Source organism: Quercus lobata, chromosome 5 (genome assembly GCF_001633185.2).
Source record: "Quercus lobata isolate SW786 chromosome 5, ValleyOak3.0 Primary Assembly, whole genome shotgun sequence".
NCBI lineage: Eukaryota > Viridiplantae > Streptophyta > Magnoliopsida > Fagales > Fagaceae > Quercus > Quercus lobata.
In genome coordinates, this window is record NC_044908.1 from 28363421 (window position 1) to 28387182 (window position 23762).

The window sequence follows — 23762 nt, forward strand, 5'->3', positions numbered from 1 at the left end:
AAAAAAAATTTGTGATCAAATAAATCCATTTCAACACTTCCCCCCATCTAGGATTCTTCATTCGATCGACCTTATCAATCCATTGAATTGTTCATGAGTGATCTATATATATAATTTGAGTACACAGCTTTTATAAGCTCAAGAAAGAAGACAGATTTAAAAAAAAAAAAAAAAATGCAACAGTGAGCATTCACAATTTTTTTTTTTTTTTTTTTTTTTTTTTAATTTTTATCTTAGACAAGACTTGGGATTTACAGTTCCTATTGCCTCTCCAAAAGCATTGTTGCAGCTAGAACTGACTTTCTCTCCACGGGTTGAAGATGTCAAATCGATATTGTTCAACTTGATGTCGGTGCAACAACATTTTCACTACAATTAAAATTGAGTGCTACGTCGGACGTGGATGTCCCATGCATTTCAGAGTAGAGCACATTGCTTATCTTAACTCCGACTTTCTATCAACACACAACAAAACGTCAATTTTTTTTAAAGTTAATATATATATTTCTTAGCTCAAATATTTGTCCCGAATTCAGCAAACAATTTGTGTGTGATAAACACGACCATTTCTCTAAACTTAGTACTAATAGGTAAGGTAGAATATTCAAAATGATAAGTAAAGAGAGCATGATTGACTTACCGTTGGTGGGCATGCATTTGGGGCGCCACAATAGTGTTGGTCAATAATTATTGGATTTCCAGCATCTATGAATGTTACATCTGTGAACTCAATGTTCTGAACCTGTCCTCTCCCAGTCTACAAAAGATCGAATTTAGATTAACAGTTTGATTTAGAGGTACCAGGAAATGTCAACTAATTAAGTTATAAGGCTTTTAGCTATTTTCTAACTTCTACAAGTAAGAAACTTTAATAAATACAACATATATAGCAGTACAACTAGAAAGTCTAGAATACAAAGGTTGCCAAGGGGGCCTGGCCACCTTAGTATTAGAGTTTAGAGCAGTATTGATTGGCTTCGTGTTAAAAAAATCCTAGCTAGAAGATCCATATTCCATTTATAGGATGCAAGCTGAGCTCAAGATTAACCATCTAAATTGTAAAATAAGTATTCCAAATGAACATGAGTTTGACTCTGCATTTCATACCTGGTATGTCTTGATTCGTGCTCCGTTTTGCGTCCCATTGAAGAGAATATGCCTCGCACGAATGTTTGATACGTTTGACACAGTTCCATCAAGTCCTAAACTTCCAATGCTATCACCAATGAAGAATCAACAAAAAATATTAAAATTATGAAGTTCTTGCAAATTGATTTTAAAATGATAAAATAAAATGTGAAACATGCAAACGAAGATGTCATTTTCCAATGAACCTATTTTAGCTTAGCTTACTTATTATATATGCAAATTCAAGGTAGACAAAATTAGTACCGTAATTTTTTTTTTTATTAAATGAGATTATACTATTTGTTAATTTGACAAAAGTAGAATATTTCAACTCAAACAAATTCTATGAGAGAAAAAAGAAAATGAAATATTTCAGCAAAAGGTAATTTGTTTGGTATTTAATGAAACGTCCAATTCGTTATAAATTGTTTGACATGTAGAAAACAAATCGTCAGCAAAAATTCTAAAACTATATAAAATATAACAACTTTGGTCACAACTGTTTACGGGGCAAACTATGAGTGGTAAAGAAAAAATAGTGGGTTCATGTGAAAGTAATGTGTACTCAATCACAATTTGTCACATAAGATAGTTGTGATAAAAGTTATGAAGTTTTACATGGTACTAGAATTTCTCAATCGTCAATCCTATTTTTTGTGTTCTACAATCAAAACTTACTATGTACTTATTTAATTTTTCTTATAAAATAATTAAAGTTTAAAATGGAAAAAAAAAAAAAAAATTCAAACATATAACATACCATGATTGAATATTCTTTATCCAACAAACCTAAAAATTTACTTCACGGTAGTGTGCCACATCATTTTGCAGTAAAATTTCTCCTTAGATACAATTAGATTTGTGTGTGTAACTACGTTAAAGAAGTGGGCACTGTGAGTTCAAGTGTATGTTTGGGTTAGCTGTTTGAAAATGTGTGTTTAAAAAAATAAGGATTTTAAAACATGCTTTTTGAATCTAGAAAATTTTAAAATCACAGTTTAGCATTCGATAAATCTTGTGTGTTTCTCTCAATCGAGCATTTGGATAATATTAGTATAAAATTATTATTTTGGATGCAGATTTCTAAAAAGGCTTAATGTAAATTATAACTTGCATGTTCTCCATCTGGCAACTACAAATAAAGATTGAGATATATATATATATATATATAGTGAAAATAAAATCATGGGCATTGGTTTGTTTACTTAGCATTCAGTAAGAGTGACCACCTATTTGAACCATATACAAAAACGAAAATAGAAAAGAAATAAACCAAAAATGAAAAGATTAAAAAAGAAAGACAAAAGGAAAAGACAGAAAGGGTTAAAAGAAAGAATATATATATATATATATATATATATATATATATGGAAGATAGTAACTGTGGGGCCTGAAATTTGGAATCCCGGCCCACTTCACATTAAGGGCCCAAAACCCAAGCCGAAGAGCCCTACTGCCGAGGATGTATGATGAGAGCCCCTCAATGGCCCAAGAATGTGGCCGAGGACGATCTCACGCTCAACACCTTACAAAACGTTTGAAGAAAAGGACAAACTCAGTGCAAGAGCAGTACAAGCGAGAAAGCTGCCAACACCATAACGTGGAGCCCAGCGCCTGGCAAGCCCATACTCCATACCATGCTATCCAGCTTTTCCCAATCACTCTGACGTAAGTATTGATAGGACGAGTAACTGCCCCAAAAAAGGAGAAATTGACACGTAGATGAAGAACGGGAAGGAAATACCAGTATAAAAGGGAAGGAGAGCTAAAAGGAAAAAAAGAGAAAAGAAAGGAGGAAGAATGGTGAGAATGTAATGCTCCTCAGACTAATTCCGAGGAGCCAAACCTTCCAAACCACGTCGATGTAAGGCTCAGCTACACAGTCCAAACCTACCTTTATATGAGTTCTCATGAAACCAGGACCAGACCCCTGCCCAGTGCCCAAAGGCAGGCCTTTCCAAACCCACTCTCTACAAATCGTATTGTTCGGGCCCTTTACATACGAGCCCAATGTTATCCTTGGGTCGTTAAAAATCGTGTCCCTACAATTGGCGCCGTCTGTGGGAAGGCTTGCGCGTTGGCGTAGGTGGCGGTGGAGTCAAGTCTCTATCAAGCAGAGGTCCGCGAAGTTTCCCTCGTCTTCGGCGACATGCAGTTGTTGCTCCGACATAAACTTCTGCTGGGGGCTACACCTTGTAGTGCCAATGGAGCGGGTAGCTCTAGGGGCTTCCGGCCTCAAGCCAACTATCCCCGCCCTAGTCTAGGGGCTGACCTTCGAAAAATAAATAAATATAGAGAAAAAACTACTTAACAGAAAAGAAAAATTACAAGTTTTGGACAGAACCAAGGTCTTGTACGGTTCTCGGACTCAAGCCTATGGGGAAACCAAGTACTCAAAAGAAAAATTACAAGTTTTGGACAGAACCAAGGCCTTGTATGGTCCTCGGATTCAAGCTTATGGGGAAACCAAGTACTCAAAAGAAAAATTACAAGTTTTGGGTAGAACCAAGGCCTTATATGGTCCTCGGACTCAAGCCTATGGGGAAATCAAGTACTCAAAAGAAAAATTACAAGTTTTGGACAGAACCAAGGCCTTGTATGATCCTCGGACTTAAGTCTATGGGGAAACCAAGTACTCAAAAGAAAAATTACAAGTTTTGGACAGAACCAAGGCCTTGTACAGTCCTCGGACTCAAGCCTATGGGGAAACCAAGTACTCAACAGACGAATTATTTGAAGTTTGTCGTTCTCGGACGGTCTCCTCGCATGCATTACGAAGCGCTCAGTCATTATCTCGGTTAGTTTTATGAGTTTAATCTACTGGGAATTATCATTATTATGCTTGGTAATGTCGGTAAATTAGAATTAGTAGGGTTCTGTTTCAAGGTTTCCTGCTCTAAGTACCATCAAAGGAAAGCACACATGTAGCACACCCATGCACAAAATAATTGTTGCAGAAAGGAAAGATATTTAAAAAGAAATAAATTCATCTTTTATTAAGACAAAGAAACAATACAGCATACATTGAAAGAGCTCAAATAAGCTCATACTGAAACTAACTACACAAAACAAAAGAAAAAATACAAGGGAATTAAGAAAAAGCCGAAGGATAGGTGCAGGGGAGAGACGTGCTGCCGCTTCAAAATTTAGTCTAAGGAAGCCATTCCTCAATACTTTTACATGCCTATAACTCAGGCAGCAAAAGAGCCCGACTTCGGGTCGGCACCGTTGAAGAAAAGGGGCCGGGAGTCCAACTCGAGGCTAGCGCTGCTGAAGAAAAGGTGCAGGGAACCGGAAGTTGATGAGCCTCCACGGAACCATGCCTGCGAAAAAGCAGACGGCGCTGATGGTGGAAAACCTTTCTTCTGACACACCGAAAGTCTGATGTGACCAGAACCTGCTTCGGATTTTGACTGAAAGAGGTGGGGGTACCATCCCCACCTTATCCAAGCGGGAGGTTACCTTAGATCTGTGCCTTCCCTGCCCAGACCACACCACCTTAAGTCTTGGAAGGGACCGGTGCCTCTGTGGCGGGTGAAGTTCCTCCACCTCCACCCAAGCCTCAGACATACTGCACTAAGGGAAGACGACACTGGATGTGGGAACTGGTTATGGATAAAGGGTTATGATTTTGAAGAGAGCAGTAGGGTTTATATGCCAAGAGAATAACCACCTATCCTACTTATATAAAGGGTAGGACGGTGTCATTTAATTTGAGCAGATTCCCAAGAAACGCTGCAGACAAGGCAGCTCTGGCACGATTTCCAATACTATCCGCCACCACAAGATTTAAAGGTCCTCGTGAAGGCACGCCTCGAATACTGAAACATCAAAGGACACTACGCTGGTGAAGAATAAAGTAATGCCTCTTAATTCGACACATCTCCCATGCAAATGGAAGAACACAAACAACAGTAAGGTACAGAACTGGAACAAGCCGCGAGGTGGGCCCAACATCACCAAAACCCTCCTCCCCAACTAAAAAGTCGGGAAGCAGGATTTTGAGGGGCTATTGTGGGGCCTGAAATTTGGAATCCCGGCCCACTTTACATTAAGGGCCCAAAACCCAAGTCGAGGAGCCCTACTGCCGAGGATGTATGATGAGAGCCCCTCAATGGCCCAAGAATGTGGCCGAGGACGATCTCACGCTCAACACCTCACAAAACGCTTGAAGAAAAGGACAAACTCAGTGTAAGAGCAGTACAAGCGAGAAAGCTGCCAACACCATAACGTGGAGCCCAGCGCCTGGCAAGCCCATACTCCATACCATGCTATCCAGTTTTTCCCAACCACTCTGACGTAAGTATTGATAGGACGAGTAACTGCCCCAAAAAAGGAGAAACTGACACGTAGATGAAGAACGGGAAGGAAATACCAGTATAAAAGGGAAGGAGAGCTAAAAGGAAAAAAAGAGAAAAGAAAGGAGGAAGAATGGTGAGAATGTAATGCTCCTCGGACTAATTCCGAGGAGCCAAACCTTCCAAACCACGTCGATGTAAGGCTCAGCTACACAGTCCAAACCTACCTTTATATGAGTTCTCATGAAACCAGGACCAGACCCCTGCCCAGTGCCCAAAGGCAGGCCTTTCCAAACCCACTCTCTACAAATCGTATTGTTCGGGCCCTTTACATACGAGCCCAATGTTATCCTTGGGTCGTTAAAAATCGTGTCCCTACAGTAACCCTTTTTTTTTTCTTTTTTAGAAGCAGGAAGATAATAACCTAAAAATTAAATGTTGGTTAAGGTCCATTCTATTATACAAACTTCAATTCTTTTGGTGGATTTGTTTCTATTAGGAATATTGATGGTACACCCTCGAAGAGTTTTTCTTGTCAAAGTTTTATCTTTGTAACCATATCGCTTGTGCTATTTTCTTTCCACATATGTTTTAGCAATATATATTTATTTTTGATACAAGATAAAAATTTTATTCTAGCCTAATATAAGTGTATATGTATGTAAAACTCCCTTCTAGAGACTTCAACTCTGACCCTTCCCCCCCCTCCCCCCCACCCCAACACTCCACAAACACTCATACTTGTAGAGTGACTATCACGCCAATGACGCACAATAATTTAGCAGTATTGGTTTGTGAGTTGAACTAACCAAAACTGAACTTAAAAGCACAATTGGTTAATTAATTGAATTTGGCATAAAAGTGGTTAATTGTTTTGTAACTAGGGTCTAAATTTCCCAACAAATCCTAATAAAATCAATCAAAATGGAACAAAATATGTTAAATTTCACATTTTAGAAGATTATAGATCTACCCCCCCCCCCCCCCCCCCCCCCCGGGGGAGATTGAGAAATAGTTTGCAGTTTGTCATTTTTTTTTTTTATAGATAAAGACAAAGTGAGTTTATTTAGATTCTTAAATTACCTTTTACATATTTAAACAAAGTAAATAAAATCAAACAAAATATTTGTTTCAGGAAATCAAATATATAAATACAGTGCGCTCTTCCCTAACCTTATCCCCTGACCCGGCCCACAATTCACATAAGTGATATTTATATCTGTAATTCCATCTCCAATAGAGACACAATCATCACCTGCTTGCCAATAATAACAACATCAAGTTATTGTTTTTATATCCAAAATATCAACTAACAATAGTCGGAAATTGACATTTTCAGTAACACTGCTTGATTCTCCCATTAATTGGAGAAAAATATAGGTTCAATCCTGTCCTTATTTAGCTCCATTTGTTTTAGTAGAAAATGTTTTCTAGAGAAAATTTTCCTCATTTTTACTCTTTTAGGTGCTTAGGGGAATTTTGTCAAACCAATATCATTTTCCACAGAAGAAAACAAACCCACTTTGCTGGATTGAAATTGTTTTACACTCCTATGCTTCAATCTCTCTCTAACAATGGCCTCTTATTGTAAGAATTAAATAATAAATAAAACAAAAATAAAATAAAAATAAAATCGTTGGCCATCTTTTTCGTACCCTACAAAGCCATACATACGTTAGTTATAAATTTCACCCATGAGGTCAAATTCTAACTCTACCGCTCATTATAGTTCACATAAATTCAGAATAAATGTGACCTGAACTGGTAGAGAATTTTTTTATATATAGGGTGTTTGGATGTCCATAGGTATTAAATTGTTCCATTGGGTTATAAAAGTAGGGACAAACAAAAATCCAGAACTTTGCAATATGCTTTAGTTATACTAGCATGTAACTCATACAAACACATGGATATATTTAAAATTAAACAAAAATTTTATTATAAAAATATAAATAATTAGTCAATTTTTTTTTAAAAAAAAAAATAGCATGTAACACATGCATACATATAAATACATTTAAAATCAAACACAATTTTTATCATAAATATAAATAATTAATCAAATTATTTTTTTAAAAAGTAAATGTAATTAGTCACATATTAAAATTCTTACATAAATTTAATACTACTTATGATTTTTTTTTCTAATTTTTAATAAGATATAACGTGTGATGATTTTTATTAAGTATAAATGATTGGTTTTTATTTTATTTTATAGTTCATTAATATTAGATTCTTAATATTTTTTACTCATTAACTCACTTGACACAAAGATTAAAAAACTTAATTTGGCACATTGACATGGCACAGACTTAAGTGGATAATTATGGTGTAATTTCCACATAAATTTAGACACATAGGACAAAATTGGATTCTAATTTCAAATTTTAATTGAACTTTCTTTAGACTTTACCTATTAATATATACACACACATATAGAGATTAAATTTGATTTCTTCAAATTTTCAATTCACTATGGGCAAAATACTTCTCCAAATTTTGGGTATCAATCTTGACAAAACTATTACATGCTTGTTTGGAATGATAATTGAAACATCCATTACACTTTTAAAAAACATTAACTTCCCTTTAATAAATAAATAAATAAACGTCCACAATTGGATGAGTCTCTTGACAAATCTGCTACTACATTAAATTCTCTTCTTTATACCTTCTTAATTTCTAAAAAATAAACATAATCATATATAATTTGTATAATTTTCAAGTAGTTCCTTTTTGGGTGATTGTTCTTGTATTCGCATATTTATATATATGGTTTCATTTGTAAAATGTTCATACAAATTTTATGTAATTTTGTTGAAATATTTTAGTAAACCAACCATTATTACATGTGCATTAATTAAGTACTTTTTTATATATGCAATTGGTAAATAGAAGATGATTGAGCTCCAAACCAACCACTACCATATTTTAAAGTATAAGAGTCAAATTAATGCAGTATCTCAAATATGTATAATAAAATGCAGAAGATTGAGAAAGGCAAAAGGGAAGACAATTACCAACGCCAATAAATGAGTTGTTGATGAATATATGATTTGATTGCTGAATATGAATTCCATCTGTATTTGGGCTCACACCTGAAGATATTATGCTTAGGTCTTGTAATTCAACACCATTGCATCCCAATAGAAGAATATGGGTTTGGGGGCTATTTACTATTTTAATTTGGCTCATGTGGATATCATTGCTTTTATGAAATCTGAGTGTCTGCAAATAGTCAAAATAGAACACCATATAATTTGTTATCAAATTGGAACAATACTATTTGCAATGAGTAATAATGTTAAATATATACTACAAATTCTTACCTTGATTTAAACTGATGTGTGGTACTTACCAACTATTTATACGATTAAATTTATAACATCTATAACAATTATCTTACTAAAAAAATCAAAACATCTAAAAATAATTTTTTATGTTATTACTCAATAATAATAACAACAATAACAACAACAACAACATCATAATAATAATAATAATAATAATAATATTTTTTTTATGTTGACTAAATTCTATGACATTTGTAATGAAAATGTTTCGATTTAATTGTATTTCACTTTTTTGTAATCATTTGGTGTTAGTTTGAAGAAAGTTGTTCATTATGCATGACTGGGAATTTCAATTGAGCAAAATGGTGATCGATCAAGCCAAATCAAGCAATTTAAAAAGTTGTTGGACAAACAAGTTTAGCCTAACATTCGTGCAAAACTTGTTTAAGCACAAACTTGTTAAGGAAAGCCAACGATTTCGCTTTAATACTTCATTTAAAAAGGTGATACGTCTACAATATTTTCACAACAAATCATTGATAGTTAGTTGTTATTGGTTCTAATTAGAATTTATTACTGAAATTACTTTTTTGCCCTACCAATAACAATTCATAACAACCTAATTCATAAGATTTGTTGTGGACAAAACATTTCTCTTTTATTTATGGCCAATCATCCCATGTAACCTATACCATATAAGAATAAAATTAAAACCCTAATATTCCGTAAAGAAAGACAACACAAGAATTCCTTGCCAAAACCAGTCTTTCAACCTCTCTAATTTCCATACACTTGAGAGGATTTTACCACCCAAATACAAAGATATTGTATATTGGAGTGTTGTTGTGAAACCACATAGAAAAAAGAAAATTCTTCTAGAAATTTTGAAGTAAGCAAAGGATTGGGCTTGGCTTCCAAGTGTTTTTCCAAATTGGGTTTTTACTTTGTGAACATTCTGTGTTTTTCGATTATTTTCCTTCATCATATTGCACTTGAAATTGGTTTATTAACTATCCAGATACGTTAATAGCTAAATTAATAAAATTAGTAGTTCGACTTAGGTGTCTAAACAACTTTCAATGGTAATAATAATCAAAGCAGCTTTAACCATACCGTAGGTGCACCCTTGCCACAATCCTGTTGAAAAATTAATTTTGTTACAATTTATTTTGTGTGAAAATCATTTTAGAAAAAAGAAATGAAATTAGCAAAATCATATACAAGAAAAAAGCGAATGAATATGCATGAAGAGGATATTACCAAAAGTTTAGGATGATATCTGCATGAGATATCCCACCAACCCTTTCCACGACCATTTATTAGGCCAACACCAGTTATGTGGAGCCCAGTCACAGACTCAAATTCTATAAATTCACAACATCGTTGAACTCCTTCCATTCCTTAGGACCATCAGGTGCTAATAAGCCTCCCAATAACTGCATAAGAATCCCATTTGAGTCATCCATTTGTTTTCTAACTAAGATTTTATCTCAAGTGTTTTTTTTTTTTTTTAAAGATTCTCTCCAATATATTTCTAATCTATCAATGCTTATGTAGGGACACATTTCAAAATAAACACAATTACATACATATACCTAAGTTAATTTAATACTCACACAATTGGTTTTTGAATTTTTGTTAACCTTTCGAAAAACCTTGATATCATTTTGTTGGATATGCAAACCGTTTATTTTTATTATTATTCTATTTTAGTAAAAAAGAAAAAGCAATGTATTTGACCTATTTATATGCTTTGTTTTTAATTCTCATCATAATTTTTGTTATGATGTAATAAATTTATTCGATATTTATATTTTTCAAATGAAAAATGAATATTTATGAAAATTGTAAGGACTCAATTTGTAACGACCCCAAATTGATGTATTGGGTTCGAACGCTAAAGGCCCAAACAATAAATTTGTAGAGAGTGGGCTAAAAGGCTAGGCCTTAGTTATCGGACATTAGTTAGTCATGGCGTTCATGATGATCGCACAGAGGTGAATTGTGCCTGCCCAAGAAGACTTTCTCCTCGGCACGGCCTGGGTGGCTCTGGTTCTTGGCCCTGGTCCCAGCCACTTTTCTGGACTGCTTCCTTCTTCTTTTATACTAGCCTTTCCCCTTCCTCCAATGTCCACGTGTAAGTTCAGCTTTCTAGGGCTGATACTTGTCCTATTAGTTCATACCCAAAGTGGTTGGAGGTTGTTGTAAAAGCTGAAAAGCATGGCTCTGTCAAGCGCAGAATACTTAATTGCAATAATGGTAGCCTTTCCCTTGTCCTTTGTCACCACACTGTTCAGGGGTCCTTTCCCCATCAATGCGGAGGTGTTTAGTTTTTCCTTGAATCACTCCTATACTGTACTCGCCCTTTCTTCTAGGAGCGCTTTGGGGACTGCCTTTGATGGTGTGCCGTTCCTTCCTTCTAGATTTTGGGATGCCGAGGACAGCATCGTCCTCGGCTATATCTCTAGGTCATTTGGACTTCCGTTGCATGTTCTCGACAATGCCTCTCCTCGGCGCGGGTCTTGGGCCCTAATGTAAAGTGGGCCGGGATCACAAATTCTCTGGCCCCACAAAAATGTATTTAGAAAGAGCCAATTTTTAGGATATTGTAGTTTTTATAGAAATTAACACTTTAATTAATAATAAATTTTGGTAAGAAAATTTGGATTAAGTACAAATGAAGAGAAAGTAATTTTAAAAGAGCTTTAGGTAAAATGAGTTAGAAAGTAGTTTTAAATGGAGTGATGCTTGGCATAAAATTAGAAAATATATGGAATTAAAATCAAATATAGATCATTATTATGCCTCTACTTTAATATATTATATAGACTTATAATTCTAAATCAAAGGCAATGAACTTCACATCCAAAAAAAAAAGAAAAGGCAATGAACTTATGGTAGACAGTAATCAACCCCAAGGTCTTTTGAGTTAGATCATACATTTAGAGCAAGCAAAAAATATTGACCTAAACCAGCTCACAACATTTTGTTACCATAGAATAAATCTCTATTATTAAATATAATTCTTAATTAAAAAGAATGTCAAATTATACTTCTTCCAACTTACTCTAACATAAACGTGAGACTTGCAAGGACCGCTAAAGGTTGTGGGTCTCAAGAAAAATTGCTTTCTTGGAATAAGCATAGTTGGTTCTCCTGTCTCTGCATTGCATGTATCATTCCACGCCTTCAAAAATGCCTACATGCACCAAAGTAGAAATGTTTAAAATTGAAAGAAAAATAAAGAATTTTTATAAATATCACTCTTAAGTTTTAATGTAATTATCAATTTGGTTCTTGAATTTTAAACGATTAACTTATTGGTTCTTTTTTTTTTTTTTGAGGTAAATAGGTAGAAATTTTTATTTAGTAAAAACATTGTAAGTACAAGGGAAGTATATGCCCTGTTTCAACAACCGAGAAACAGGGGATAACAGGAAACATAATAAAAAAACTCCACTATTGCTACATAGCAGTCAGCCCTTCATAAGCTTCACTGTTGACTCTCGGCCTCTCTGTTCTGCTGCTGTGCCTGCATAAATCTCTGATATTCTTGCAAGAATCCGGTAGCCCCCCTCAGTATGTCTCTTGGATGGAGTTGGATCCGTTCAAAGTAATACTTGGTTCTTGGATATATAAGGTTTGCAACAAATTAACTAAATTTTCTATTAATATTTTTTTTAGCTAAAACCTAATGAATTTAATTAGGTGATGTGTGTGTGTGATTTCTATTAAATTGTCAATAAATCTTGAATTGTTATAACATGCCAAGAGAATATTTGATTTGTCATTAAACTAATTCTTAGCAGGTAAGTTTTTAATTTTTTTAATTTAGGGGCCAAATTAATTGACACTCAATTCAAAGTTCAATGATGACTAAGCCCAAGGGAGGGCTGGGACAAATAGCAGGGGTTGCATTGTAGTGTACTGATTTCTAACTATTTCAAAGGAATATATATATATATTTCTAAAGCCTAATAAAATAATGGGTCAACAAATTAATTTCTCATTGACTAAAGACTATAGAAGTTTTAACCCAAAAAAAAAAAAAAGACTATAGAAGTATTACCACGGAATCATCTGTGACAAAGTCGCCTTTTGCTCCATAATCCATAACGTTAAAATATTTAACTTGAGCTTTCGCAGTAATCCAAATTAAAGTCATTGAAACCAGAACCATGATGTGTAGAACAGAAAAGAACTCCTGCATGAAAAACTATAAATTATTAGCTTTTCCTAATGGTGAGTTTAGATTAAACTTCAAGTACCCATCATAGAACATAAGCTAGATTACCATGGCGAATTTCCGACGATGAATTTCCTTTGTGAAACACAGCTAGGTCTACACACGTACGGCAGAAGAGAGCTATTCAAGGCATCAATTTCTTTTCTTTTTCCTTATTTTATTTTATTTTTTATAATTCGATAAATGTAATGGCAGAATGGGAATTTGAACTATGGATGTCTTGAAAACACCAAGAAATACTAACCGACTGATGAAATACAAGGCTCTTAGCAATGCATCATTTTCATTCACAAGGCTCCTGGAAATAAATAGCCAACCATTTAGTTAAGTTATTAATATACATTCTAGCCTTTCAAGGCATTAACAGTAGATTGTCTAAATTTTCTCCTTATTTTAGGATAGAAACCTATTTTTCTTATTGCTGCTAAACGTCTTTTCAAAACTTCCATATTTGATTTTTTATTCTAAACTCTATTTCTTTTTTTTCTTCTTTTTCTTTCTTTTTTTGAGAGGGAGTTTCAATTCATAACGTCCGCTCTTAATGATAGCTAAATGCTCCTAACAATGCATCATTTTCATTCACAAGGCAAGGAAATAAATAGCCAACCATTTGATTAAGTTATTAATATACTGTACATTCTAGCCTTCAAAGGCATTAACATTAGATTGTCTAAATTTTTCTCCTTAATTATTTTAGGATAAGAAACTATTTTTATTATTACGGCTAAACACCTTTTTCATAACTTCCATATTAGATTTTTTATTTTATTTTAAACCCTATTTCTTTTTTTTTTCTTTTTTTTTAGAGAGAGTTTCAAACCATAGCGTCCACTCTTAATGATAGCCCAAAGCTCTTGGCAATGCATCATTTTCATTCACAAGGCAAGGAAATAAATAGCCACCCATTTAATTAAGTTATTAATATACATTCCAGCCTTCCAAGGCATTAACATTAGATTGCTTAAATTTTTCTCCTTATTTTAGGATAAGAACCTATTTTTCTTATTGTTGCTAAACCCCTTTCCAAAACTTCCACATTAGATTGTCTAAATTTGAATAACGTGCTTTGCATCAGATGGTGAGATGTGATTGTGCCTTTTAATCTCCTCACCCCTTTCAAAATAATTCTATAATTTTTTTTTTCTTTTGAATGGTGAGAAGCAAAATGTGGACATTTTATGTTAGAAGTCTTCCAAAAAAAAATAACACTTTATTTTAGATGGTATTGTAAAGAGGGAAAATTCCCAACCTATCACAAGCTAACATATTATACTACCAAGTCCACAACATATAACCAATTACAAAGTGCAACATACTGCTACTAGTTTCTACTATTACCATTCATAAACCAACAAAGATTTGCGAAGTGTTACTAAAATAAAAACATAAAAAGCATGCAAAAGCCAATCATACACCGGTGCGTGAAAGCAATGATATAAGCAATCCAATTGGGTGCTAACATGTATCACCTTGAAAATTAAGACATTTCGGCCAATCAAACGATGCCAAGTGTCTTGGAGTAAAAGTCTTAAAACTCCTCCAATCAGGTTGTGACATGTGCCACCAATAAGACTCCGTCACGTGTCACTCATCCACCCCTAAACTCTTATAAATAGAAGCCTTCATAAGCATTCCAATAGATCTTGGAAGATGTCTTGGAACACACACCAAGACATCCACACTTCAAGCAATATCAAAGAAGATTCAGAAGTATAGAAGCTTTGGTGGAATCAAGCCCTAAAGCCTCTAGGAACTTCAACCTCTAATACGAAGATATTTGAAGCAGATTCATTCAAATCATCTTCTTAGATCTCTCAAAGTTCATTGGAATCAAGCTCAAAAGCCTCTAGAAACTTCAAGAAACCACAAATTAGTGATGCTCTACGAATTCAAGCCTCCAAAGCTCCGAAGAATTTCCATCATAAACCTTTGAAGATGAAGAATACACAAAGAACACAAGAAGAACACGAAGAACGTGAAGAACAAAGGATTCCTAACAAACTCGTAGCCAAAGATTCATTGTAATTCCATTTCAAAGGTGTTCGATCCATCCTTCAGCCAAATTAAAGTATATTCGGTGTTCAAATCAAAATCATATTACTACAATTCTAATCAACAAATATTTCAAGGAGATCAAATTAGAGGATTACTCTTTTGTAATTTCAGAGAATTGTACCACACATTGATCAAAACAAACTTACATTTGTGAAACTATTTTACTCATTTGATTTATTTCAAACTCGAAATTTAGTCGTCAACAGGTATAAAGCTTGAGAATGTACGATAATAAATGCATAATACCAAGGCTCAATCCAATTAAGTCTGTAGCATCTACGAGTTTCACCATATACCCCATTTTTGTTTTGTTGTTTTAAGATTAGGATCTTATTATGATGTCTTTCCTCACTTTTTTCCTTTTTCTTTTATTTATGCCGGACTCTTTGAATTTATTAGAAACCAATTCTCATGAAGTTCTAACACACACTACAAATGTCCTACTATCATTAATTATAAAATAATTAGATAAGGAAATGTTGATCAAATGACCTTGTAGAGATATATATATATATAACTATTTCAATATCCATGCTGTTTGAATTTTTTTTTTTTTAATATACTATTTAAGGATGCATTAGGGATTACACTACATTTAACTTGGGTATAAGTACTTGTAAGGTGTGTGGGGCAAGAGTCAAGGTTCAAGTTTCTAGGAGGGAGTTTCACATATATACACCTAATTTAGATTAGAGTAGAATTCTTTTTCATGTCAAACGGGTTTAAAAAAACTTGGCACATGTCAAATAGATTAAAAACAAATGTCCTTCAAGTTTCTAAAAGAAACCAATATACTTTATTTATAAGTGAAAATACACTTTTGGTCTTTACATTTTGGACCTATTCTCATTTTGGTCCTTAAATTGATTTTGCGTTTATCTCAGTCCCTGAAATCAGAGAATTGTTTCCGTTTTGGTCCCTGCCATCAACCCACTAACAGAAAATGCATATGTGATAGACGAAATGCTCTGTTTGCACAATAAATGCTGACGTGACTAATAAAATAATAATAAAAAAAATATTTTATTTGGCATTTTTTTAAGTGCCACGTTAGCATTTTAATTTTTTAATAAAAGCCACCTCATAAAATTTAAAGAAAAACCTTAAATCTAATTTAATTAAAAAAACTCTTAATGTTCTTCATATTCTTCAACGTTTTCTTCATTTTACAACTTGTTCTTCATGTTCTTCCCAAATCAAACCCAGCAACCAAGAGCTTAAATCCATCACAAGAACACAAACCCAGCAATCAAGAACTCAAACCCAGATCATAAGAACACACACAAAAACAAGAATAAAAATTAAATTAAATACTAACAGGAAATTTAAACAAAAAAAAAGAAATTAAATTTTTTTTTTTTTAAAAAAAACATTGAATTTTAAATATGGAGACGTGTCAAATTCAAAAAACACTTCTCCATTTCCGTTTGATTTCACAACTAAAATTTATTACCTGATATTTTTCATCTCTTAAAATCTTCACTACATTTCTTTGTTTTTTAATTTTCCAAAGCCATCAAAAACTCTGAGAGAGATTCAGATATCTTGGTAGAAATCCCAGTCTTAAGGGAAGACAAACAAAACCCCAAATCCTAACCAAACCCAAAATCCCCATTCAAACCCAAACTTAAACACCTTTCTTGCATAAGCCACACCCAAAATCCCCTTCCAAACCCAAACTCAAACACCTTTCCTTCATAAGCCACAAACCCCAAATCTCCAAACGCAACATGCCAACTAGCGAACGCCACTATCCTGTGGATGCAAGGGTTCATTTTTAGGAATTTATTTTGCAATGGTCTAGGAACCATATATATAACGTCCTTTCGAGGAAGGACCTTTTGATCTTACTACCAAAGATATGGGTTTGGAATTAAGGTACGGTCTTGGAAAGGTGTTAGGCACCCAAAACCACCCAACCCTAAGGTTGGCTTCCCATCATTGTGTCTTATATCTTAACCCTATTAAAGGCACACTCAATACTTGTATGTAACTCACACACACTAATCATGCATCTAACAATCAACATGGCATCAGACATCCCTATACATACATCTATCATGGCAAGCAACCAAAGCTTAAACATTCCTCTAACATGCATCTCAAACAACCTATCATTCATCTAGCATGGCATCTCCTAACATACATCTAGCATACATGTCACTTCCTCCTAGCATTCATCTAATCATGGCATAACATATCATTAACCCTAATCATACATCTAAGCATGCCTCATCACAAACTCCATCATATCATATCACATTCATCCAAGGCAAAAAAACATGTGAGCATTAAATCAAGATGGAAACAAAATGAAGAAAACATGCAATCATCCAAGGCATCAAGATCACAATCATAAAACCTAAGCAAGATCATATCACAAATGCATGTACATTACGAATGCATGACTTACCTTTTACTTACCTTTCAGCAACTCAACACTTATGGCATCATGCATGAGTGTGTGAATGCATGTTCATAGCATTAAAATAAAACCAAATAAGATAAACCCTAATTCTAACATGTGAGAGCAAATAAGCAATTAAACATGTAAAACAGAAGCTTTGAAAGCATAAAAATACAGAAAAGAGGCTATACAGATTCACACATGTGAAAACAGAAGCAAAAACAGAAAAATAAAATTAAGGTTTCTAGGCAAAATCATGCACATGCATGAACTTCCTTACGTGCGCATAATCAAGCCTGCATGCGCAGGCAAGATTATGCGTATGTAGGTTCCAACCTAGAAACCCTAGAAACACAGCAGATACTTAAAGCACTAAATCTAACATCCTAACATACATTTTAAACATACAAAAACATAAACCTAAGCTAGATAAACATATTAAAGCATATTATAACAAGAAAATAAAGCAAACAAAAGGATTTAAAGCATAAAAGTTAAGAAAATGAAAAAAGAAAAGTTTAGACTAATACCTTAAAGAAAAGCTCTTCAAGATTGATTTTTTACCATTCCCCTCAATCAAATTTGTTCACAATTAACAAAAAGAGTGATTAGTAATCTTAAACTCAAAGATCAAGGCCAGAAAAGGCCTTAATCAAAAGAAAATTGACTTGAGGATGTTTTTGTGAAAAATTCCCTCTTTGATTCACTATTTCTAGTGAATCTTAAAGTTTTTCCATGGGATTTCTGTATGTTTTTGAAAATATATCATGTAAGGCTACTTATAGTGTGAAAAAAGGGGATTTGGAACGACTCCTAGATGATGTGAGATTCGTTCCAAACATCAACATTAATGCAGAAAACTTGTATTGTTTAGGCTTTTGGAATTCGCTATGCATGCGCAAAATCGAGCCTGCATATGCATGCAAAAAGCTGCGTGCACTTAGCAAGGGTTTCCTTGGCCTTATTTTTTCAAAAATAGATTTATTTGCTCATTTAACAGTTATATTTTTCATTTTAACATTTCTCAAGTCAATTTATCACCTAATTGGTCCCTAAACCAACCTTGGATCTTAGAATTTAGCATCATAGGGGAGCGGGGGTCCAAGTTATAAGGGGTACAAAATGCAGTGTCTACATATACGGATCAATCAGAATTCCAAGCTGTCCCCACAAAAGACCCAACCATAACATCCAAGGATGTCGATTGACCCATCATCAGATGTGTAGTGAAAAAGGCCGGGTATATATCTCACACCTCTCATATATTTTGCTTGATTTTTTGGCTTATGAATGCTTGTAAGTTAGGACCTGATTTTTTTTTTTTTTTTTATTAAGCTAGGACCTGATGTTGAATATTGATAAAAGGAACTAATTTCAATAAAATAAAATGAAAGAGAGAAGGGAAACTTGTTAGTTTAGGGCTATGGGCTCATTGTTGGGTTATACTTTCTTTGGGCTAGTTGTTTAGGTGATGGGTTTGTTAAAATAAAGAGATTAAATTTAACGTTTTTTTAAGTTAATTTCATTTTTTTTAATTTCCTATTAGTATTTAATTTAATTCTTTCTTCTTGTTTTCGTTTGTGATCTTGTGATCTTGGTCTGAGTTCTTGGTTGCTAGGTTTGTGTTCTTGTGATGGATTTGAGTTCTTGGTTGTTGGGTTTGATTTGGGAAGAACATGAAGAACAAGTTGTAAAATGAAGAACATTAAGAATTTTTTTTTTAATTAAATTAGAATTAAGGTTTTTTTTTTTTTTTGGTTTAAATTTTCTGAGGTGGCTTTTTAAAAAAATTAAAATGCTAACATGTTATTTAAAAAATGCCAAATAAAATATTTTATTAGCCACATCAGTATTTACTGTGCAAACAGAGCATTCTGTCTACCATGTACGCATTTTTTGTTAGTGGGTTGACGACAGAGACCAAACCGGAAATGATTTTCTAATTTCAAGGACTGAGATACGCGCAGAATCAATTTAAGGACCAAAATGAGAATATGCCCAAAATGTAGTGACTAAAAGTATATTTTCGCGATAACTTTAGAAGGCAATCAATTTGAAATAATCATACTTAAAATCCGCACCATAATAAAAGGTGAGTAACTTGAAAGGGAAATAATATACATTTAAACACTCATTTATTTAGGATTAATTTAAGGAAACTTATCTATGTAATATAAATTATTGCTTGCTATATAGCAAATGGCAAAGCCTAGCATGAGGCTTTAATATATACTAGCCATGAACTCGTGTGTTACGTGTGATAATTATTTTTATGGTGGTTTTATTATTATTATTATTTTTTACAATTTAAACTAATTTAATAAAGAGTAATGTATTTTGTAATATATTTTTATTTATCAAAGAAACAATCATAAATGTAATATAGGAACAATCATAAATCATAAATAAAAATTTTGTTGTACCAAAATGAAAGCAATAAAATTTTTCCTAGAAAATCAAAACGCAAGTTAACGGAAATATTCATTTTCAATAAAAGTTATTTATAACATTTTGTGAAACTAAAATTTGTCACCCTTCCGATTATTTTTGTTTGGCTAACCTTTACTTTTCTCTAAATAAATGGCATTATAGAGTACTTCTAATACAATTATTAAAAGTACTTTGTCTACCACAAAGGATTAAAAAATAAACAAAAATTAGTAAAATCTCATAGTTTAACATCTAAATTGAGCACTATAAAAAATCATGCTATGTAATAGAATAAATATCAAATTATTCAAATCATGCTATGTAATAGAATAATATTATATTTTTATATAGTATATTTAATTCTTTATAATGCAATAAGATTACATTTAACAATCAAAGAAAATAGGGGGAAAAAAAAAAACAATAACAACAACAACAACAACAAAAATTTTAAAAACAAAACTAAATCACATTAACCCAAAGTACAGTTTTAAAGAATATAAAAAAATTATTAACCTAAAACAGAGATGCAAGAAAAATTATAAAAAAAAAAAAATCCACCAAAATTTTGAGAGAGAGAGAGAGAGAGAGAGAGAGAGAGAGAGAGAGAGAGAGAGAAACAACTTTTTTGATGTGAGGAAAAACTATGCATAGAATGGAAGGGATAGTGACAAATTTATAGTAAGAGGATATGAATAAGATTAGACAAAAATAAAGGAAAATGAAGGGAAAAAAGAAGAATAATATTAATATAGAGGGTAGTAGGGAGATGAAAATGTAAGGGAAAGAGAAAGGTTGGAGAAGCAGTGGAGAGATGAAAAGGTAAGGGAGGAAAAAAGGTTGGAAGGGTGTAAATATTAAAAAAAATGATAAAAACAATTATAGGAAAATAGGAAAGAAAAATGATAATAATGTGGACGCTGATATGGCTCAACTGGAGCATAACAACAATAAATGTTACGCTTCAGCTTTTAGATATAAAATATATATATATTAAAGAATAGATACAATTTTATTTAGTATTTCACAATTAATATGTGTAGGGGTAAAGTCCCCAGATCAAACAATGGGCCTTGGGCCCCATATAGAATTCGATCATGTTCGAGGAGAAGGTGTGGGCGCCAAAAAGGCTCCCGGCCCAATTCTTATAGGCCCAGACTTGTTTAAAAGGCGGTCCGAGGAGAAATGTCTCCTCGGATGTACCAAGTATGGCTCAAACATGCACCCTACTAGCAGTAAAGAATCACTCCAACGAGTATTAGTAGCAGGGATGAGTCCCACAAGCCTGTGAGAGGGAAGAGAGTATAGGATGTCAAGGGAGAGACCACAGCTGCCACATTAAATGCATGGCAGCTACTTTTCTGACCGCATTAATGTGGAGAGGACTGGCGAACAGTGTTACCTTGGCTACTACAACTCACAGAAAAATAGGGGAGATATCCGATGGGACGGGCACTCAAGTGAAGGTCCAGATGATCAACAGGTGTAAGGATCTGATGACTTCAAGGGGGCTATATAAGAGAAGGGAGTCCCCATGAAGAGGGGGACTGGAAAAAAGGAGGAACATAGAAGAAGAAGAAGAGAAAGACCATAACCATTGAACAGAGACAAGGATTCACCTGATACATCTCCTCAAACCATATACCTAATGGACATGAAGGAGATTTTCTTACTTTTGATTGTTGTATGGCCTAAAGTTAACTAGCACACGCTTCGTTAGGGCCCAGTTCTGTAACCCACTCTCTACAAATTCATTGTCTAGGACTCTTTAGGCTAGAACCCCATAACTGTTGGGCCCAGGTCCCGAATCAAGACCCTACAATTGGCGCCGTCTGTGGGGAGAACTCGTGCCTCGACAAGTAAAACCGTTAGAAATGGAAGGATCAGGTCCGCGCCAAACGGGACACACAGACTCCCAACGGCAAGACAACTTCTTGAACCTCGAATGGGAGAGAGATCAAGACAAGCAGCGAGAGGGTAGTGTAAACACCTCCCACACGAGCAGAAGTCGCTCATAAGGGAAAGGTCACGCATCCCATAAGCGAAACGATCATAGGGCTCTATAGCAAGAAATCGACGACTTGAAGAAGAAGTTACGCCGAGCGCAGCGAAAGCGTCCTTCACCCGGCTCGAACGCTAGCGATGAGGAGGACAATGAGTACAAGCGGAGATCGAGAACCCCTCCAAGTGAAACCTTTTCCTACGAGGAAGAGCAACCTCGCAAACGCGGCCACAAAAGCCCATCTTACCAGGGCCTAGCAAACGACGCCATGAGTAAGGCCCTGGACCGCATCTCCTAGTCGCCCTTCACGCGTAGGATAGAGGGGGCTGAGCTTCCTCGGCGGTTCCACCAACCCACTTTTGCTATATATAATGGTCGAACAGACCCAGTAGAGCACGTAAGCCAGTTTAACTAGAGGATGACCGTCCATTCCAGGGACGAGGTGTTGATGTGCAAAGTGTTTCCGTCCAGCTTGGGACCCATGGCGATGAGATGGTTTGATAGCCTCAAGCCAAACTCCATAAACTCTTTTAAGCAGCTGACACAGGCTTTTGGTTCTCACTTCATAACTAGCAGCAGAGTCCCTCGGCCCCTAGATTTCCTCCTGTCCTTGTCCATGCGAGAAGGAGAGACCCTGAAGGCCTACTCAGACAGGTATTGGGAAATGTATAATGAGATAGAGGAAAATTACAATAACGTCATCATTAGCACATTCAAGAGGGGCCTGTCGACAGAGCATGGTTTAAGGAAGTCCTTGACAAGGAAACCGGTCACTAGCGTGTGCCAACTCATGAACAAAATCGACAAGTACAAGAGAGTCGAAGAAGACCAACAGATGGGAAAGGGCAAAGCGAAGGTTGTCCCTCAGGAGAGGAGGGACTTCAGGTTAGACCGCTTTAACAATAGTAATTGACCGAGAAGGGATTACTCAGAGCAATCTGGATCCACAGGGGCATAGGCAGTCCATGCTGTGTTCCGAGAACCATCACATAAGATCCTAGAGAAAGTGAAGAACGAACCGTTCTTTCAATGGCCAAGCAGGATGGCAGGTGATCCCGCGAAACATAACTAGAATCTGTATTGCGCGTATCACCAAGAGCCAGGCCATACCACCGATGATTGCAGAAATCTGAAAAACCACTTAGAAAGTCTGGTCCGAGAGGGGAAGCTGCGACATTTGCTGCATCACCCTGTCGGATGGCAGGAGCAGTCGAACATCGAAACAAGGCAAAGCACATTGAGACCACCCATTGGCACAATAAATGTTATTCTCGCCGCACCAGGACGGACCGGCTCCCATCCTTTCAGAGTAATGTCGGTGGGCAGACTCCCTTCTAAAGCTGACGACAGGGAGTCCAAGAGGGCTAACGGGATGACCACACCCCTAATCGGATTCTCAGATGAGGACAAACTGGGAACCCTCCAAACCCACGACGACGCCCTAGTCGTCACGCTCAAGATCGGTGGATACGACGTGAAGAAGGTGCTAGTCAATCAGGGCAGCATCGTGAAAGTGATGTATCCCGACTTGTACAAGGGGTTGAAGCTGAAACCGGAGGACCTGACAGCATACGATTCCCCTTTAGTGAGTTTCAAGGGAAAAATTGTCACTTCGAAAGGCATGATTAGGCTGCCTATACAAACAGACTTGGACGTGGTGGAGGTGGACTTCATAGTGGTAGACACATACTCCCCCTACACCGCCATCGTAGCTAGACCGTGACTTCATGCCCTAAGGGCTGTGTCATCAACCTTACACCAAAAGGTGAAGTATCCATCGGAAGGTCGAGTGAAAGAAGTAATAGGGAACCAAGCCATGGCCTGGCAATGCATGGTGTCAGCAATCTCGCGACGACCGAGTACTGAGCCCTCCACCTCAGCCGAGAATGGCTTATAGCAATTA

The 23762-nt window shown here is 35.2% G+C and overlaps 2 protein-coding genes across 2 annotated transcripts; one reads left to right on the forward strand and one right to left on the reverse strand.

The window, feature by feature from the left end:
* Window positions 1-338: 338 nt before the first annotated feature.
* LOC115990282 (polygalacturonase QRT2-like) lies at window positions 339-13094 on the reverse strand. The gene is made up of 10 exons (XM_031114130.1): window positions 13014-13094; window positions 12789-12923; window positions 11787-11918; window positions 9980-10155; window positions 9833-9856; window positions 8447-8654; window positions 6600-6681; window positions 1108-1216; window positions 641-757; window positions 339-455 (listed from the first exon to the last, which is right to left on the reverse strand). Exons 4-10 carry the CDS (start codon window positions 10115-10117, stop codon window positions 339-341), a joined length of 795 nt encoding a protein of 264 aa, XP_030969990.1. The 5' UTR covers window positions 10118-10155; window positions 11787-11918; window positions 12789-12923; window positions 13014-13094.
* A 10077-nt stretch (window positions 13095-23171) lies between these two features.
* On the forward strand, window positions 23172-23582 carry LOC115990283. The gene has a single exon (XM_031114131.1). The coding sequence runs from the start codon at window positions 23172-23174 to the stop codon at window positions 23580-23582; it is 411 nt and encodes a 136-aa protein (XP_030969991.1).
* Window positions 23583-23762: the final 180 nt, after the last annotated feature.

Excerpts from the sequence above, each read along its gene's own strand:
- LOC115990282 (XM_031114130.1), bottom strand. The coding sequence starts at position 10,117 with ATGGAAGGAGTTCAACGATGTTGTGAATTTATAGAATTTGAGTCTGTG. Across the intron at positions 1,217-6,599 it reads GGGCCGGGTCAGGGGATAAG|CATTGGAAGTTTAGGACTTG; the intron begins GTTAGGGAAGAG and ends CATTGGTGATAG. Across the intron at positions 758-1,107 it reads CACGAATCAAGACATACCAG|ACTGGGAGAGGACAGGTTCA; the intron begins GTATGAAATGCA and ends GATCTTTTGTAG.
- LOC115990283 (XM_031114131.1), top strand. The coding sequence starts at position 23,172 with ATGTCGGTGGGCAGACTCCCTTCTAAAGCTGACGACAGGGAGTCCAAG.